At 43.9% G+C, this 16,937-nt stretch overlaps 1 protein-coding gene across 4 annotated transcripts in view; it reads right to left on the bottom strand.

Moving 5' to 3' along the window:
• Positions 1 to 2,602: 2,602 nt before the first annotated feature.
• LOC140728049 (5'-AMP-activated protein kinase subunit gamma-1-like) overlaps positions 2,603 to 16,937 on the bottom strand; it is a 60,103-nt gene continuing 45,768 nt past the window's right edge. For 3 of the 4 annotated variants that reach the window (XM_073046182.1, XM_073046184.1, XM_073046181.1), the window contains 3 exons: positions 15,297 to 15,443; positions 12,453 to 12,546; positions 2,603 to 3,951 (listed from right to left, as the gene is read on the bottom strand). In XM_073046182.1, coding sequence (XP_072902283.1) covers positions 3,920 to 3,951; positions 12,453 to 12,546; positions 15,297 to 15,443 — 273 coding nt within the window. In that variant the 3' untranslated portion in view covers positions 2,603 to 3,919. The remainder of the gene's footprint in view (positions 3,952 to 12,452; positions 12,547 to 15,296; positions 15,444 to 16,937) is intronic. The other variant, XM_073046183.1, reaches the window with a different exon arrangement.

Raw genomic sequence — 16,937 nt, 5'->3', positions numbered from 1 at the left:
TCTGCCTGCACTGCACTTCATATCAAATTTCTACAGATGGACATTGTCTATAGTTCCTTCAAGTTTGAGGAGATTTGGTATGTCACCAACAACTTCACTAAGTTGTTACTGAAATACCGTGGGGAGCATTCTAACTGGTTGCATCACTGTCCGGTATGGAGGAGCCACTGCACAAGTTCAGAAAAACCGCAGGAAGTTGCAAGCTCAGCCAACTGCACCATGGGGAATAGCCTCCCCACCATCAAGGACATCTTCAAAAGGCGATGCCTTAAGAAGGCAGCGTCCATCAATAACCATCCAGGACTTGCCCTCTTCTCATTGCTACCATCAGGGAGGAGGGACAGGAGTCTGAAGAGAGACACTCAATGTCTAAGGAACAGCTTCTCCCTCTCCGCCATTAGATTTCTGAATCTTTTTGCTTTATTTTGTACGATGTATTTTTTTCCAATTCTTATTGTAACTTTTAGTAATTTTTATGTATCACACTACCACAAAACAACAAATTTCATGGCATATTTCGGTGATAAAAAACCTGATTCTGATTCCAGTTCTGTTGTAGGGTAATGGAATTGGGGGGAAATGTACATAATTCACAACTACTGACATTGAGGTAGGGTATTCTTTAAGAGGCAGGTCTGACAACTATTACATAAAGTTCTGTTACTGTGCTTTTTGTGTTCAGGTTTTGGAGTACAATAAATGAGTTGTCACGATCTTTCTTAAATATAAAATGCCTCACATTATTTTATTTGCGAACACCTACTTTGGTAACCCTGATGCTCCAGGACAATTCCAGAGAAATTGAACATGTCGGCCTACAGTTATTTTGAAACTGCCAGAATTTTGGGAACAAATGCTGTTGCTTAGTTTGTACAAGCCAGGGCCCATTTCTCCTTGTGAGAAATCACTGCCCACAACACCAAATATTTCTATGTGGTAGCGTCACTCAGCAACTCCACGGCTGTGAGAGTGGTGAGTCTACTAGAACACCCGCCTGGACACAATAAATTTGATCACTAAAAACTCACTTCTTACGGACTTTTGGACTTTCAGGGTCTGAACACGCCAAACAGTTGCTCTCCGTGCCTGGCCTCGGTGATGCTAAGCCATCGGAGCTAATGGACCACATGCTGTCTACCCTGGGAAATTGCCATCATTTTATTTTTAAAGAAATCTTTATGCAGCAAATGCCTGATCAAGTTTGCATAGCCCTCACTCATACACCCGTAAAAGAGCTTGCTAAAATGGCTGACATTCAGCCAGGTAACGGTGCATAATTCCTCCTCCTTTCACAGTCAGCAAGGCCTCCAACATAAGTACGTGAAAGAGTCTACTGACTAATGCTGAGACCCTTCCGGACGACACTGGGTCTGCGTTTTTACCGTGCTTTCTTTGCTATGAACAGCAGGAAGTGTCAACCACCTTGCAGCTTCAACAGTGCCAGTGCATTGGGACATCTGAGGTCTGTGAATCCAGCTGCCTGGGTCGTCTACTGTTTATAATGGACACCCTTTCAGGGCTACACTTCCTGTGTGACACAGCAATGAAACCTCACTGGAGGCCACTAATGGCAGCAAGATTCAGACCTATGGGACAGGATGGGTGATGCTCTGCTTCAGTGGGTGATGTTACACGTGGAACTTCATCCGGCTGAAGTAGTTAGACATCTGCTCAGCACAGATTTCCTGCGTGCCCAAGGACTGATAGTTGATCTTAAGAACTGCTGGCTTGTGAATGTCAAGGACTGGGTCGTTACCCTGTTCCGCCAGTTAGTTCCCCACAATGACTCTGTCAAGCATATGCACCACCGCATGTGAGTTTACTCGACTGCTGGGTGAATTCCCAAGCCTCTCCAAGCCCATATTCTCCACTACAGCCACGAAACATGGGGCTGAGCACAATATTCCCACAACTGGCCCGCCAGTCCATGCCTGCTCGTGTAGACTGGACCCAAAGGTAACATTCAAGATGATTGTCGATCCCTTCAAATTTTTTGTAGATCCTAACTTGCTCAATTAGTGACATTGTTTCATCTGCACTCTCAGCTGTTTCTGGCATTTCCAAGTCTGAATGTTTGAAACCACACTGAGTGAAACAGCTCTGAGTTGACTTGTTGCTTATTTCTTGCCAATTATCAGTGACTAAGGTCACTGCTTTTTGAACACAAATGCACAAACTGACTCCTCTTAAAAACTGTTCGCTCTAAGCATGGTGTGTGTCTAACGGCCACACGACAGGCGTGCAATTGTGACACGACTTAGAAAATGTTTGGCAAGTTCCCTGCCCCAGTTATGTGGCATATTGGCCCAAATAAATGAAGGGAATCCCGGCTATTTCCATGATCAGTTTTTGTTCACATTGAGCACATTTACAAGGAGTGCTACCACAAAAAAGCAGAATCTATCCTCAAGGACCACCACCAGCCAGACCATGCTCTCATCTCTCAAGAAGGAGGTACAGAAGCCTTAGGTTCCACACCACCAGGTTCATGAACAGTTATTACCCTTCAGGCTTCTGAAACAGTGTGGAGAGCTGAACTCACCTCAACACTGAACTGATTCAACAATCTATGGACTCACTTTCAAGGACTCCACAACTCATGTTCTCAGTATTATTTATTTATTTTTCACTTTTTTTTGCACAATTTGTCTTATTTTGCACATTGGTTGCGTTTAGTCCTTGCTATTTATACTTTTCCATAAATGTCATTGTATGCTTTATTTGCCTGTGAATGCCTGCAAGAAAATGAATTTCAAGGTAGCATATGGTGACATATTTGTACCTTGATAATAAATTTACTTTGAACTTTATTCTGCAAAAACATTGAGGTCTGGTTTAGGTACCAGGGGTTTCTGACACCACCAACCATTTATACCTCTCAGATCTTTAACTCCTACCACCCAAAAGGATGATAATAACGGTGGCTAGAGAACACCAGCACCTCCAAGATCCCCTCATCCTGAAATAGGTAATCAATCCCCTATTGGCAGGGCGGTATGGTAGCATAGCATTTAGCGCAATGTTTTACAGCAATAACAATCACCAATCGGAGTTCAGTTCCTGTCGTTGTCTGTAAGGGGTTGGTACCTTCTTGCCTTCACTGTATGGGTTTACCCCAGGCGCTCCCGTTTCCTTCCACAGTCCAAAGACATATGGGTTTGCACTTGCTATGTTGGCACTGGAAGCATGGTGAGACCTGTAGTCTGTACCCAGCACATCTTCGGTCTGTGTTGGTCATTGTCACAAATGATGCATTTCACTGCATATTTTGATATTTTGATGTCTATGTGACAAATAAAGGCAATCTTTCTTTCATTGAATCTATGTCTGAGAGCTTCCTGCATAGAGAGACAGCCGTGACTCAGGACAGGGATTTCACAGGCCTTCGATACACCCTGGTAGAAATAGGTGTTTTTATGTTTAGCGCTAATCTTCCAAAATTTCAAACTATCAATTTAACAGCACATGTCTGATTGTTACCCATGAGGTTGAGCTAATTAGTTTCACTGCACACCACACCACACTGTGAAGCAACCTGTAAAATCAGCATACAACTCCTATCTAAATCTGTGCTTCAAATAAAGTGCAAAGTAAGAATTAAACGACAATCATAATTGCATTTTGTTTGTGGTGAACCTCATTCTTATTGTGCATCAACTTAACTTCCTTCTCCTGTTATCTCCATCTTTAACCCAAAAGTGCTGCGGAAGTAGTATAAACAGGAATATAGCCTTAAAGAGCAAGCTTAAAACAGGGCATTAAACCCCAAGACTGTCACTGTTGGAAACCCTTTCCCGTGAAGATCACAGAAAGGTTGGCATTTGTCAGGAAGCTGTTCCTGCTAGGAGTGTTCCTTCTCCGATATCCATTTACATCCCATCAACACATGATCTGCGTGCTCCTGAAAAGTGTACTGATCTCAGGTAGAATGCAGGAACTGGCCCTTGGGATCTGTAGAAATAAATGGAAGAGAAATGAATTAAGTTATACATCTGAGGGAGTCATAGAGTCATAGAGCACAAAAGCAGCCGCTTCGGCCCATCTAGTCCATCCTGAACTATTCAATGGCTCACTGCTTACTTTGAGCTCAAAGGTCACCTCCCCCCACTCCCCAGCTGAAATGTTCTCCTGTCACTGTGGTTTGACAGCCGATCCGGATTGTGAGTCTATCCGTGGGAAGGGCAATGCGGAGCCACAGAAAGAGCCTTTGTTTGCCTCATGTCTCCTGAGAACCAGGATCAATCCTCACATCCAGAGTTGCCTGCGTGGAGCCTGTATGTTTTACTCATGACTGTGAGCAGGAACAGCTTCTTCCCTTCCATCAGATTTATGGAATCTATCTTACCATTCCTTTTATTTGCACCATTTACTTATTTTTCATAATTTAGAGTATGGATTTGCACTGTACTGCTCCTGCAAAATTTCACATCATCAAGGAGCTGATAATGTCTTCCCTCAGGCCCTGTGTGAGGCTAGTGCAGAAATTGCAGGGGTCCTAGCAGAGAGATATAAAACATCCTTAGCCTCGTTAGGATTGGAGGATAGCTAAAGTTGTTCCATTGTTTAAGAAAGGTTCTAAACATAATCCAGGAAAATTTAGGCCAATGAGTCTGACTTCAGTTGTGGGAAAGTTTCTGGAGGTATTCCAAGGGACCAGATATATAAGTATTTGGATAGACAAGGACTGATTTGGGATAGTCAACATGTCTTTGTGTGCGGTAGATCATGTCTAACCAGGAAGGAAATTGCTGAGCTTCTGGCAATAATCTTTGCATCATCAGTGGGGATGGGAGAGGTTCCAAAGGATTGGAGGGTTGTGGATGTTGTTCCCTTATTCAAGAAAGGGAGTAGAGACAGCCCAGTAAATTATAGACCAGTGTGTCTTACTTCAGTGATTGGTAAGTTGATGGAGAAGATCCTGAGAGGTAGGATTTATGAACATTTGGAGAGGCATATTATGATTAGGAATGGTCAGCATGGCTTTGTCAAAGGCAGGTCGTGCCTTACAAGCCTGATTGAATTTTTTGAAGATCTGACTAAACACATTGATGAAGGTAGAGCAGTAGATGTAGTGTATATGGATTTCAGCAAGGCATTTGATAAGGTACCCCATGCAAGGCTTATTGAGAAAGTAAGGAGACATGGGATCCAAGGGGACATTTCTTTGTGGATCCAGAACTGGCTTGCCCACAGAAGGAAAGAGTGGTTGTAGAAGGGCCATATTCTGTGTGGAGGTCAGTGACCAGTGGTGTACCTCAGGGATCTGTTCTGGGACCCCTTCTCTTTGTGATTTTTATAAATGACCTGGATGAGGAAGTGGAGGGATGAGTTGCTGATGACACAATGGTTGGGGGTGTTGTGGATAGTGTGAAGGGCTATCAGAGGCTACAGCAGGACATTGATAGGATGCAAAACTGGGCTGGGAAGTGGCAGATGGAGCTCAGCCTAGGTAAGTGTAGGTCAAATATTTTGGTAGGTCAAATATGATGGTAGAATATAGTATTAATGCCAAGACTCTTGGCAGTGTGGAGATCAGAGGAACCTTGGGATCCGAGTCCATAGGACACTCAAAGCTGATGCACAGTTGACTGTGTGGTTAAGAAGGTGCATTGGCCTTCATCAATCGTGGAATTGAATTTAGGAGCTGAGAGGTAATGTTGCAGCTATATAGGACCCTGGTCAGACCCCACGGAGTACTGTGCTCAGTTCTGGTCGCCTCACTACAGGAAGGATGTGGAAACCATAGAAAGGGTGCAGAGGAGATTTACAAGGATGTTGCCTGGATTAGGGAGCATGCCTTATGAGAATAGGTTGAGTGAAATTGGCCTTTTTTCCTTGGAGTGCTGGAGGATGAGGGGTGACCTGATAGAGGTGTATAAGAGGCATTGATCATGTGGATAGTCAGAGGCTTTTTCCCAGGGCTGAAATGGCTAGCATGAGAAGGCACAGTTTTAAGGAGCTTGGAAGTAGGTACAGAGGAGATGTCGGGGTAAGTTTTTTACACAGAGAGTGGTGCGTGCATGGAATAGGCTGCAGGTGGTGGAGGTGGATACGATAGGGTCTTTTAAGAGACTCCTGGATAGGTACATGGAGCTTAGAAAAATAGAGGGCTATGGGTAAGCCTAGGTAATTTCTAAGGTAAGGACATGTTCAACACTACTTTGTAGGCCAAAGAGCCAGTACTGTGCTGTAGGCTTTCTATGTTTCTATGTTTCAATCTTATAGAATTTTTCTAGGAAGTTACTGGGAAAGTTGATGTAGGCAAAGCAATGGATGGTGTCTATGTGGACTTTAGCAAGGCCTTTGAAAAGATCCTGTATAGGAGGTTGGTCAAGGAGATTCATTTGCGTGGCATTCTGGATGAGGTAGTAAATTGGTTTGGACATTGGTTTTGTGGGAAGTGGTAGTAGGTTGCCTGTCTCTCCGGAAGACTGTGACTGGTGCTGGGTCCATTGTTGTTTGTCATCTGTATCAATGATGTGAATGCTAATGTGGTAAACTGGATCAGCAAATTTGCTGATGACACCATGATTGAGGGTGTAGTGGACTTCAAGGAACACACTTCAAGTGTGTTCTGGAACAGCTGGAAAAAAATAGGTTGAGAAAATGTAGACAAATACAAGGTGTTGCACTCTGGGAGGACAAACCAGGGTAGGACTGACACGGAGGAGTGCGGTAGAACAATGGGTCTGGGAATACAGATCTATAATTCATTGAAAGTGGCATCATGGGTAGATAGTGTCGTAAAGAAAGTTTTAGTCACGTTGGCCTTCATAAATGAAAATATTGAGTACAGGAATGGGGATGTTATATTAAAGTTGTATAAGATGTTAGTGAGGACCAATTTGGAGAATTGTGTGCATTTTTGGTCACCTATCTAAAGGAAAGGTGTAAATAAGATTGAAAGAGTACAGAGAAAATTTACAAGGATTTTGCCAGACGTGAGGACCTGAGTTATAGGGAAAAGTTGAATAGGTTTGGATTTTATTCCCCAATATGTATGGACTCACTTTCAAGGACTTGAGAATTCATGTTCTCATTTAGTTTATTTATCGATCTATCTATCCATTTATCTATCTGTTCATTTATTTGTTTGTTTATTGTTTTAATTTTTATTCACACACTTTGTCTTCTTTTACCCATTGGTTGTTTGTCAGTCTCTGTTTTCATTGATTCTATTGTATTTCTTTATTTTTCTGTGAATGCCTGCAAGAGAATGAATCTCAGGGTAGAATATGGTGACATGTACATATAACCATATAACCATATAACAATCACAGCACGGAAACAGGCCATTCCGGCCCTCCTAGTCCGTGCCGAACTCTTAATCTCACCTAGTCCCACCTACCCACACTCAGCCCATAACCCTCCACTCCTTTCCTGTCCATATACCTATCCAATTTTACCTTAAATGACACAACTGAACTGGCCTCTACTACTTCTACAGGAAGCTCATTCCACACAGCTATCACTCTCTGAGTAAAGAAATACCTCCTCGTGTTTCCCTTAAACTTTTGCCCCCTAACTCTCAAATCATGTCCTCTCGTTTGAATCTCCCCTACTCTCAATGGAAACAGCCTATTCACGTCAACTCTATCTATCCCTCTCAACATTTTAAATACCTCGATCAAATCCCCCCTCAACCTTCTACGCTCCAATGAATAGAGACCTAACTTGTTCAACCTTTCTCTGTAACTTAAGTGCTGAAACCCAGGTAACATCCTAGTAAATCGTCTCTGCACTCTCTCTAATTTATTGATATCTTTCCTATAATTCGGTGACCAGAACTGTACACAATATTCCAAATTTGGCCTTACCAATGCCTTGTACAATTTTAACATTACATCCCAACTTCTGTACTCAATGCTCTGATTTATAAAGGCCAGCGTTCCAAAAGCCTTCTTCACCACCCTATCTACATGAGACTCCACCTTCAGGGAACTATGCACTGTTATTCCTAGATCTCTCTGTTCCACTGCATTCCTCAATGCCCTACCATTTACCCTGTATGTTCTATTTGGATTATTCCTGCCAAAATGTAGAACCTCACACTTCTCCGCATTAAACTCCATCTGCCAACGTTCAGCCCATTCTTCTAACCGGCATAAATCTCCCTGCAAGCTTTGAAAACCCACCTCATTATCCACAACACCTCCTACCTTAGTATCATCAGCATACTTACTAATCCAATTTACCACCCCATCATCCAGATCATTTATGTATATTACAAACAACATCGGGCCCAAAACAGATCCCTGAGGCACCCCGCTAGTCACCGGCCTCCATCCCGATAAACAATTATCCACCACTTCTCTCTGGCATCTCCCATCTAGCCACTGTTGAATCCATTTTATTACTCCAGCATTAATACCTAACGACTGAACCTTCTTAACTAACCTTCCATGTGGAACTTTGTCAAAGGCCTTGCTGAAGTCCATATAGACTACATCCACTGCCTTACCCTCGTCAACATTCCTCGTAACTACTTCAAAAAATTCAATAAGGTTTGTCAAACATGACCTTCCACGCACAAATCCATGCTGGCTACTCCTAATCAGATCCTGTCTATCCAGATAATTATAAATACTATCTCTAAGAATACTTTCCATTAATTTACCCACCACTGATGTCAAACTGACAGGTCTATAATTGCCAGGCTTACTTCTAGAACCCTTTTTAAACAATGGAACCACATGAGCAATACGCCAATCCTCCGGCATAATCCCCGTTTCTAATGACATCTGAAAGATCTCCGTCAGAGCTCCTGCTATCTCTACACAAACTTCCCTCAAGGTCCTGGGGAATATCCGGTCAGGACCCGGAGATTTATCCACTTTTAAATTTCTTAAAAGCGCCAGTACTTCCACCTCTTTAATTGTCATAGGTTCCATAACTTCCTTACTTGTTTCCCACACCTTACACCATTCAATATCCTTCTCCTTAGTGAATACCGAAGAGAAGAAATCGTTCAAAATCTCTCCCATCTCCCTCGGCTCCACACATAGCTGACCACCCTGATTCTCTAAGGGACCAATTTTATCCCTCACTATCCTCTTGCTTTTAATATAACTGTAGAAGCCTTTCGGATTTACTTTGACAATAAATTGACTTTGAACTTTGAATAATAGTTTTCTGCCAGGTTTCATCCTTATAGAGGTCACATCAAAAGCCCACAATTTGGTGGGATAACTGACCACCAGTCTGTAGATAAGTGGTGAATTCTGGGAAAGCTGATGGGAATGTGGGGAGAATGTAAAATAATATGTGATTAGTGCATACAGAAAAGTGCTGGGAAAAAAGCCAGCGATATCATGAAAGATGTTACCAACTCTGCTTATAGACTGCCCCAATCTTTTGAGGGAAGAGTCTACGCCAGGACCACTAGAGTCAAAAACAGTGACTTCCCCCAAGTCCTCAGGCTGATCAACACCTCCACCCATGAACCCACTACACCACCCCTACCTCCGTTATATCATCATGCAATGTTACTTCATGTCTATACAATCATTCCTTGTATATAACAGTTACTTGCACATTCTGTTTTATAGGAATCATTTTATATTTATATTTATTGTCCTTTTTGGTTTTTTAATTGTGTTTTTTGTATTTATTGTGTTTTAATGCTGCATCAGATCTGGAGTAACAATCATTTCCTTCTCCTTTACTCTTGCAGATTGAAGAACGACAATAAACAGTCTTGAATCTTGAAAATTATTGTAAGTGGCTAATCAATGGCTAACACAGACCATAAGGGCAGAAAGGCCTGTTTCTGCGCTGTGTGACTCTAACTATGTTGATGATACCTATGATCAGCCTCTACTTCATGAACATTGTCCATGAGACATTCAGTGCAGAGCCAATCCCTCTGCTCCTTCAGTTTCTGTTAAACCCAAATACATTAGTTTGACAATTTGCATTCCCCAGTAAGTTCGTCCAATTCATGCCAAACCATTAAGTAGATGATTTATGCCTTTACAACAGTTAGGATCATGCGCTGACATAAACAAAATGCTGGGAGCATGCTCACAGTTAGGGACTACCAATCAAGTCAGCTGCCATGCATGGAAATTACAATGAAGACAGGCAGAAGCCAGCATCTATGGCTTGATGTTGCTCCGTTGTTAGATCCCAGGTCGAATTACCACTATGCACTAGTTGCAATGTAGTCCTCTCCACGGACTCTGTCTACAGTTGTGTGGAAAAATGGAGGGCTATGTGGGCAAAATGGAGGGTTAGATTAACCTTAGAGTGGGTTAAAAGCTCGGCACAAGATCATGGGCCTGTACTGTGCTGTACTATTTTATGTTTGAAGAACACTTCATGCTGACTTAGTGAAACAGCCAACGTAATCAAAGTCACAACCCGCCTAGAACATTCTCTCTTCTCCCCTCTCCCCATGGGCAGAAGGTACAAAAGCCTGGAACGTAGGCTCAAGAACAGTTTTACTCCATTGAATGGGCCCCCTAGTGTGAAAAGATGGTTTGCATCTTATTGCCAGGCCGTACTGTACTTTCTCTGTAGCTGTGATACTACTCCACATTCCGTTATCATTGTATCTTGTTCTACCTCAAAGCACTTTATCTGTATGAACAGTATGCAAGTCAAGCTCAGTACATGTGACAATAATAAATCAATTTATTGTCATTGCAGTTACAATTCCAATTACCTTGCCATTTTAGCACCTTGATCCCTAAATGTGGATGAACAACATGTTGAAACAAAAGTTGGCAAAAATAGGATGTTGGAGCATATCAGGTCAAGCATGGAATTTAAACACAAGAGATTCTGGAAATGCTGGAAATCCAGAGTAACATACAAAAATGCTGGAGGAACTCAGCAGGTTGGGCAGAATCCATGGAGAGGAATAAACAGTCCTTATGAGGAGCTTCAGCCCTGTTTATTCCTCTTGATGAATGCTGCCTGACCTGCTGAGCTCCTCCAGCATTTTGTGTTTGTTACTAAGCATGAAGCTTATAAAGGTCATGTCATCTACAGAAATTCTCTGCTGACTCAGCAATAGTTGGGTGTATAAAGGGAGGACAGGAGGATGAATACAGGGCCCTGGTGGAGGACTTTGTTGCGCTGAATCATCTGACGCTCAGCATCAGTAAGACAAAGGAGATGGTGATGGACTTTAGGAAGACTAAGCCTGCACTGCTCCCTGTTACTATTGATGATGAGGACGTGGATGTGTGAGGACCTACAAGTACCTGGGGTGCACCTGGATGACAGACTTGAGTGGATCACCAACACAGAGGCTGTGTACGAAAAAGGGCCAGAGTCACCCTGAGGAGACTGAGGTCCTTTGGAGTATGCAGGCCTCTCCTTCACATGTTCTACCAGTCTGTTGTCACCAGTACAATCTTCTATGTGGTGGTGTGCTGGGGCAATGGCATCAACATGGGTGATGCCAACAGGCTCAATAAACTGATTAGAAAGGTTGACTCTCTTATAGGAGTGAAACTGGACACACTAGAAGCTTACGTAGAACAAAGGACCCTATGGAAAATCCTGGCAATTCTGGACAATATTTCTCACCCTTTGCACGCCACCTTGACTGAACAGAGGAGCACTTTTAGTAATAGACTAAGACAACTGCGCTGCTCCAAAGTACGCCATAAGAGGCAATTCTTACCCTTGGCCATTAGGCTCTATAATGAGTCAACCTATCGCTGGGGAAGTGATGAACCTCTCCTGTTAGACTGGTTGAGGTCACTTATTTTTTATTCTTTCTACTTCTCTTGTAATATTTATATATCTGTGCACTTGTAATCTACTGTGACTCTGTAACTTCCTTTGGGATCAATAAAGTATCTATCTGCCTATTTGCAGGTACACCCCTTTCTGCCCACAACCCAAAGATGGAAGGTTTATTGGTGACTGGAAATTGTCCCCAGTTTGTAGCTGAGCAGCAGAATCTGGGGGGTAGGAGTTAGTGGGTATGCAAAGAGAATGAAATGGGATTAGTGTAAGATTAGTGTAAATGGATGGTTGGTGGTCAGCACAGACTTGATGGGCTGAAGGCCCTGCCTCCAAGCTTTTTTAACCCTCTAGGAGCACCTTCCAATCAAACACCACCCCTCACTCCACCACCATTGGCTAACAAGGCTTCAAGCCAAGGTGTGTAGATCTAACCCCAAGCAACATGCCCAAAGCAAAGGACAAGTGAAAACAACCTCATAATCTATGCAATCGGCCATCAGGTCAAAATAAAATGTAGTGCGAATCCTTACATTTTACAAGTCTGTGCATCCTGTAGCCAGGAGGGCAGGTATGGATACGGACTACATTGTATGTTGGGCCTGCTGAAGATCAGAGCTGAGTCCTTCCTTTCACTCTAGTGCAGTCTAGATCAAGCCTGCCTGACAGGCAGCCCACTACCTACCTGATCACTTTAGAATGATATGGAAGAGAGGAGACTCTGAGTGTTCAGGAGGAAAGAGCGTTTATACCTGCTGGAGAGAGGACCAATGCTTGGAGCATGTCGGACAGTGAGACAATCCCGTGCACCACGTCCTCCTCATCCACTAATACCAACCGATGGACCTGAGGAAGAGACATAAGGTGGGAAGACCAAGAGAAGGTTCATCTGTACAAAGCCTCTGAGACCTCTTTAAAAACTGGTTGTGGCCCTGACTCCAATTTCTCACCCAGTGACGGAGGCAACAGAAATGATTCCAAGGATGAGGAGCCTCTGTTACAAGGAGTAAAAGGAAAAGTTAAGATTAGGAAGGATGAGGAACTATAGAGTGAGTATAGAGAAGATTTTCCAGGATGCTGTCTGGATTGGAAAGCATGTTTTATGAGCTTAGATTGAGTGAGCCAGGCTTTTCTCTTTGCACCAAAGGAAGATGAGGGATGATTTGATGTGTACAAGATGATAAGAGGCATGGATCAAATGCACAGCGAGAGACCCAAGGTGGAAATAGCTAATATGAAGGGCATAATTTTAAAGTGATTGGAGGACAGTGTAGGGGGTATGTCGGAGGTAAGTTTTTTAGTTTTTCCCCCATCCACCCACTTCCCCCCATCACCTGTCAGCTTGTACTCCTTCACCTTCACCTCCCCCCATCTCCTTATGCTGGCATCTTTCCCCTTCCTTTCCAGTCCTGATAAAAGGTCTCAGCTTGAAATGTCAACTCTTCCCTTCCGTAATCCCTTCCAGCACAAACGATGAGTTCCTCCCACATTTTGTGTGTGTTGCTCTGGATTTCCAGCATCTGCAGAATCTCTTGTTTACTTTTTATGAGAGTGGTAGTTAACGAATGGGATAGAGACTGTAAACCACAAATACATGATAAAAATGCCAAGGGGGAAAAGAGAAAACACGCAGTGTGCAGGAGGAACTCAACAGGTCAGGCAGCATCTATACTTACTGCCCATTACACATTTATGGCACAACGAAGGTCCTCCATCTCTGTGTCTACAGAAGGATTCTTCATTGCTGTTTCCATAACAATTGTTTGTTGACTAGTCAGGGTGTTAGCCCTGAGTTAAACCCCTGAACCTGGAGGACTGGTGGACCACTCAGTCTGGCCTCTACCCTTTGACATGGGTGACCCCACCAAGAGCCAAAGCACAAGGCCCTGACTCCAGACAACACAGCTCTCCGGGTCAATGAGACATGCAACTCTCCAAAGCCTGTGACAAGATCGTGGTCCTCTAAGAGGAGGCAGCATCTATGGAGGGAAATAAATGGTCAAGGTTTCAGGCTGAGACCTTTCACCAGGACTGGAAAGGAAGGCAGGGGGCACCCGTGGGAGGGGAAAGAACGATCGTGATGTGGGCCAGTGCATAAGGAAGAGCGAGGAAATGGAGAAGGAAAAAGAGATGGAGGGGAAGTGGCTAGTGGAAGTTTGAAAATTCCGCATTCATTTCACCAGGTTGGAGATGGCACAGGTGGAATATGAAATGTTGTTCCTGTAGTTAACTTTGAAGTGGAGGAGGATGTGACGGAGGGAATGGGAAGTGGAATTAAATTGCCACTGGGAGATCCAGGCTGGATCGATGTGAAAGATCAAAGGAAGCAAAAGCAGCGAGAGTTTTCAAAAGCTAAGTCTATATCAATCTGAAACGTCAATTTCAGGTCATAGTGTCCTTCAGCATGTACCTCTCCCTCAAACAATGCTGTTGGGAAGGAAGAGACTACCTCGCCATTAACTCATTATCTATAGGGGATCTAAATGTGTGGTGATTGGCTGCCATACCATGAGATCAAAATTATAGGAAGGGTTCTAAGATGGATTAGGGCTCATTATAGGAAGACTGCGGAAGCTTTAGAGCAGGTGCGGAGGAGGTTTACCAGAACGCTGTCTGGGTAGGCGAGCATGTCTGTTCAGGATCAGTTGACCGCGCTAAGGCGTTTCTCTTTGGAGTGAAGGAGGATGAGAGATGGCTTAATAGAGGCATACAAGATGACAAGAGGTATTGACCGAATGGATGGACAGAGATTTTATTCCCAGGACAGAAATATCGAAATCAAGGGGACATCATTTCAAGGAGGAAAGTACAGAGGGAATGTCAGGGGTACGATTTTTACAAAGAGAGTGGTGACTGCATGGAACGCATTTAAACGTTCAGTATTCATTTCACAGGGCTGAAGATGGCCCAGGTAGAATATAGGATGTTATTCCTCTGGTTAACCTCGAAGTGGAGGCGGAGGTGAACAGACACATTATTGAGGGAAGAGGATGTGAACAGGCATATTATTGAGGGAGGAGGAGGTGAACAGAGGTGTTATTGAGGGAGTAGGTAGTGAACGGGCATGTTATTGAGGAAGGAGGACGTGAACAGGCGTGTTATTGAGGGAGGAGGAGGTGAACAGACCTGTTATTGAGGAAGGAGCACATGAATAGACGTGTTATTGAGGGAATGGGAAGTGGACGGTAGAGGCAGATACATTAAAGACATTTAAGAAATTCTTGGTGAGGCACATGGATGATCGAACAAAATGGAGGGCTATATAGGAGGGACGGGTTAGACTGATGATACAGTAGGTTTAAAGGTTCTGGGCAAAAGGGCCTGTACTGTGCTGTAGTGTTCTATGTTGTAAAAGCTCAGTGTTCTGGGTAGAGAGCCAAGGAGCAGATCTAATCAGAGGTTCTTTCAACAAACTGATCTCACGGTGCCAAAGGACAACATCTCTGCTGTTTTTAGCTCAACCATTATCCTAAAAATAAACGCCCTGAGCTCCTGGGAAAGATTCCACTCCGCTGTATCCATAAGCAGCTGAGACGTCTGCAATTCAGCTGGAATCAGAGGCAGGGCATCGGTCACTGGGTTTGTTTGCTTCATACCTCATGTTTGACCAGGCGTTCAATGATGACTTCCAGGGTCTCGTGTGCATAGCACTTGAGAACGTTCTCGAAGCAATGCCACCTCTGCTCCAGCACCTCCTTCACACTGACATCCAGGTTGTTGTAAGCTTTCTGAGCAGCCAGATTCTGCAGAAGGAGAAAAGAGTGATTTCTTACATTTGGGAAGCACTTGCTAATTGCCACAATCTAGCCTTTCTGCCTCTGACACCAAGTCATTAGATATATTTAAAGCAGAGGTTGATAGAAATATAGAAACATAGAAAACCCACAGCACTATACAGGCCTTTCGGCCCACAAAGCTGTGCCGAACATGTCCCTACCTTAGAAATTACCTAGGGTTACCCACAGTCCTCTATTTTCCTAAGCTCCATGTACCTATCCAGAAGCCTCTTAAAAGACCCTACGATATCCATCTCCACCATGGTCGCCGGCAGCCCATTCTACGCACTCACCACTCTCTGCGTAAAAAAAACTTACCCCTGACATTACCTTGGTACCTACTTCCAGGAATCTTAAAACTGTTCCCTCTCGTGCTAGCCATTTCAGCCCTGAGAAAAAGCCTCTGACTATCCACAGGATCAATGCCTCTCATCATCTTGTACACCTCTATCAGGTCACCTCTCATCCTCCGTCACTCCAAGGAGAAAAGGCCGAGTTCACTCAACTATTCTCATAAGGCATGCTCCCCAATCCAGGCAACATCCTTGTAAATCTCCTCTGCACCCTTTCTATGGTTTCCACATCCTTCCGATAGTGAGACGACTAGAACTGAGCACAGTACTCCAAGTGGGGACTGACCAGGGTCCTATATAGCTGCAACATTACCTCTCGACTCCTAAACTCAATCCCACAACTGATGAAGGCCACTGCACCGCATGCTTTCTTAACCACAGACTCAACCTGCGTAGCAGCTTTGAGTATCCTTTGGACTTGGACCCCAAGATCCCTCTGATCCTCCACACTGCCAAGAGTCTTACCATTAATACTGTATACTGCCATCATATTTGACCTACCAAAAAGAACCACCTCACACTTACCATAGAACCATAGAACATTACAGGACAGAAATAGGCCCTTTGGCCCTTCTTGGTTGTGCTGAACTATTTTACTGCCTAGTCCCACTGACCTGCACCTGGGCCATATCGCTCCAAGCCCTTATCTGGGTTGAACTCCATCGGCCACTTCTCAGCCCAGTTTTGCATCCTATCAATGTCCCGTTGTCACCTCTGACAGTCCTCCACACTATCCACAACACCCCCAACCTTTGTCATCAGCAAATTTACTAACCCATCCCTCCACTTCCTCATCCAGGTCATTTATAAAAATCACAAAGAGTAGGGGTCCCAGAACAGATCCCTGAGGTACACCACTGGTCATCGACCTCCATGTAGAATATGACGCATCTCCAACCACTCTTTGCCTTCTGTGGGCAAGCCAGTTCAGGATCCACAAAGCAATGTCCCCTTGGATCCCATGACTCCTTACTTTCTCAATAAGCCTTGCATGGGGTACCTTATCAAATGCCTTGCTGAAATCCATATGCACTACATCTACTGCTCTACCTCCATCAATGTGTTTAGTCAGATCCTCAAAAACTTTAATCAGGCTCGTAAGGCACGA

Source organism: Hemitrygon akajei, chromosome 5, assembly GCF_048418815.1.
Source record: "Hemitrygon akajei chromosome 5, sHemAka1.3, whole genome shotgun sequence".
Classification (NCBI taxonomy): Eukaryota; Metazoa; Chordata; class Chondrichthyes; order Myliobatiformes; family Dasyatidae; genus Hemitrygon; species Hemitrygon akajei.
The sequence above is the reverse complement of the archived record's forward strand: the minus strand, read 5'-3'. Positions and strand labels throughout refer to the sequence as shown.